At 43.7% G+C, this 2,421-nt stretch overlaps 1 protein-coding gene across 1 annotated transcript; it reads left to right on the forward strand.

The window, feature by feature from the left end:
- The first annotated feature begins 1,226 nt into the window (after window positions 1–1,226).
- On the forward strand, window positions 1,227–2,156 carry LOC130957245 (uncharacterized). Its single transcript, XM_057884115.1, has one exon. The coding sequence runs from the start codon at window positions 1,227–1,229 to the stop codon at window positions 2,154–2,156; it is 930 nt and encodes a 309-aa protein (XP_057740098.1).
- The last annotated feature ends 265 nt before the right edge of the window (window positions 2,157–2,421 follow it).

Here is a 2,421-nt window from a genome sequence, read left to right on the forward strand (position 1 = left end):
AGAAGAGTGTTAAGCTCTTATATCAATCCCAACCCAGGCAACTGTGGGAGCAGCATTCAGAAGCCCACCATACATGTCAACAATTTCGAGCTAAAACCTCAGTTCATCACTCTTGTGCAGAATAATTGCTCATTTGGAGGAAGTGCTCAAGAAGATCCGAATCAACACTTAACCATCTTCTTGAGGATTTGTGACACAGTGAAGTCCAATAGAGTCCACCAGGATGTCTATAGGCTGCTCTTGTTCCCTTTCTCACTCAGGAACAAGGCATTCAAATGGCTCGAATCCTTCCCAAAAGAAAGCCTGACAAATTGGGAAGAGGTAGTGAATAAGGGGAGATACTTTATGAAGCTTGGGAAAGGTTCAAAGACCTAACAAGAAGGTGTCCACCAAATATGATTAATGAATGGGTGCAGTTGCATATCTTCTATGAAGGCTTGTCATATGAATCAAAGAAGGCAGTAGATCATTCCTCTGGAGGATCCTTGAACAAGAAGAAGACCATTGAAGAAGCCATAGATGTCATTGAAACTGTAGCTGAGAATGACTACTTCTATGCTTCCGAAAGAGGGAACACTAAGGGAGTAATGGAGCTAAACAATGTAGATGCTCTGCTGGCTCAGAACAAGCTCATTACCAAGCAGTTAGCTGACCTCACCAAGAAGATGGAGAGGAACCACGTGGCAGCAATCACCACCTCATCAACAACCCAAGAAGAAGTTGAAGAAGAGGACCTTGAGCAAGCCAACTACATTGGGAATTCACCTAGACAGAACCATGATCCATACTCCAAGACATACAACTCTGGATAGAGGAACCACCAAAACTTTGGGTGGGGGAATCAGCAAGAGCAAAGCCAAGACCAGAGACGTTACAACTCCAACAACAATGCAGCTCATCAACAATTCACACAGAGGACATATCAACACCCCCACAATAACACCTCTCATCCTTCCACCTCTAATCCCAATTTACCATCAATTGATGACAGACTCTCTAAGCTTGAAACCTTACTTGAAGGAATATGCCAAGAGATTCAAGAAGACAAGGTGTTCAAAGAAGAGGTGCGAGCCAACATTAAGAACCAAGGAGAGACCATCAAGAAGCTGGAATTCCAAGTGGGATGCTTAGCGGAGAAGATTCCCAAACCTACTAATGGCTTCCCAAGTGACACGGAGAAAAACCCAAGAGGAGAAGCAAAGAAAGTAAGATGGGAAGATTGCAAAATGGTCACTACAAGTGATCAAGAGGATGAAGACGAGCAAAGCAACCTCTCCCAACAGCCTGAAAACAACTCAACAGAGGAGGAGGATAGAGATCACCAAGAACCAGAAATCTCACAACAAGAGTTGCTGAAGCTCTATGCACCATTTCCCCAACTGCTCAATGGTGCTGTGGGGAAGAGAATATACTCAAGGTTCCTAGACTTGTTTGCATCTCTGCATGTGAACATACCATTCATCAAGGCCATACAACAAATGCCTGCATTCATCAAGTACATAAAGGAACTTCTTCCCAGGAAAAGCTCACTCAAAGGAGGCCAAACTATAGTGTTAAACAAGGAATGTAGTGCCCTTATTCAACCTGAATTGCCTGCAAAAAGAAGAGACCCAGGGAGTTTTCACATCACTTGTGCCATAGAGGAAACAATGTTTGATAAAGCACTCTGTGATTTAGGGGCAAGCATCAACTTACTGCCCCTATCCCTGGCGAAGAGGCTGCAGATCAATGAGATAATGCCCACAGATGTGGTCATCAGACTGGCTGACAATACTCAAAAGCAAGCAATAGGAGTGGTGGAAAATGTGTTACTAAAGGTTGGGAAATACTTTCTCCCAACAGACTTTGTCATCCTGGACATGGAAGAGAATCACACTCACCCAATCATATTGGGAAGACCCTTCCTAGCTACGGCCAGAGCACTCATAGATGTGGAGAAAGGGGAGCTAATATTGAGGATCCATGATGAACGACTCAGCTTTAATGTCTTCAAACTCTCACAAGAAGTAGACCAAGAGCACAAGGAACCATGTAAAGATCATGATGAGATGCTGAAGGAGAGGAAGCAAGCACTGAAGCACACCCAACCTATCTGGAGACTCCTTTGGTTGATAAACAAGGGAAACAGCAACTACCACAACTCAAGGAAAAGTTAGAAGAACCTAAACCTCTAGAGGCATGTGAAGACAACATCACAAATCCCTTAGAAAAAGAAGTCATCAAGAGCAAGACAATATCAAAGGACACAAGGAAGAAGGTACCAAGGAAGTGGAGGAACAAAAAGATCCCTACGGAAGACTTCTCTCCAAGAGATAGAGTGATCTCAGCTTACTTTCCAGATATCCCCCCTAATCTCCCTACTGTACCATCTCAGTTACCTAAAGTCTTCACAATCAACAGAATTCTCTCCCTGGAACATGT

Source organism: Arachis stenosperma, chromosome 10, assembly GCF_014773155.1.
Source record: "Arachis stenosperma cultivar V10309 chromosome 10, arast.V10309.gnm1.PFL2, whole genome shotgun sequence".
NCBI lineage: Eukaryota > Viridiplantae > Streptophyta > Magnoliopsida > Fabales > Fabaceae > Arachis > Arachis stenosperma.

What these genes read in the sequence shown, in the direction of transcription:
- LOC130957245 (XM_057884115.1), top strand. Translation starts at nt 1,227, where the DNA reads ATGGTCACTACAAGTGATCAAGAGGATGAAGACGAGCAAAGCAACCTC.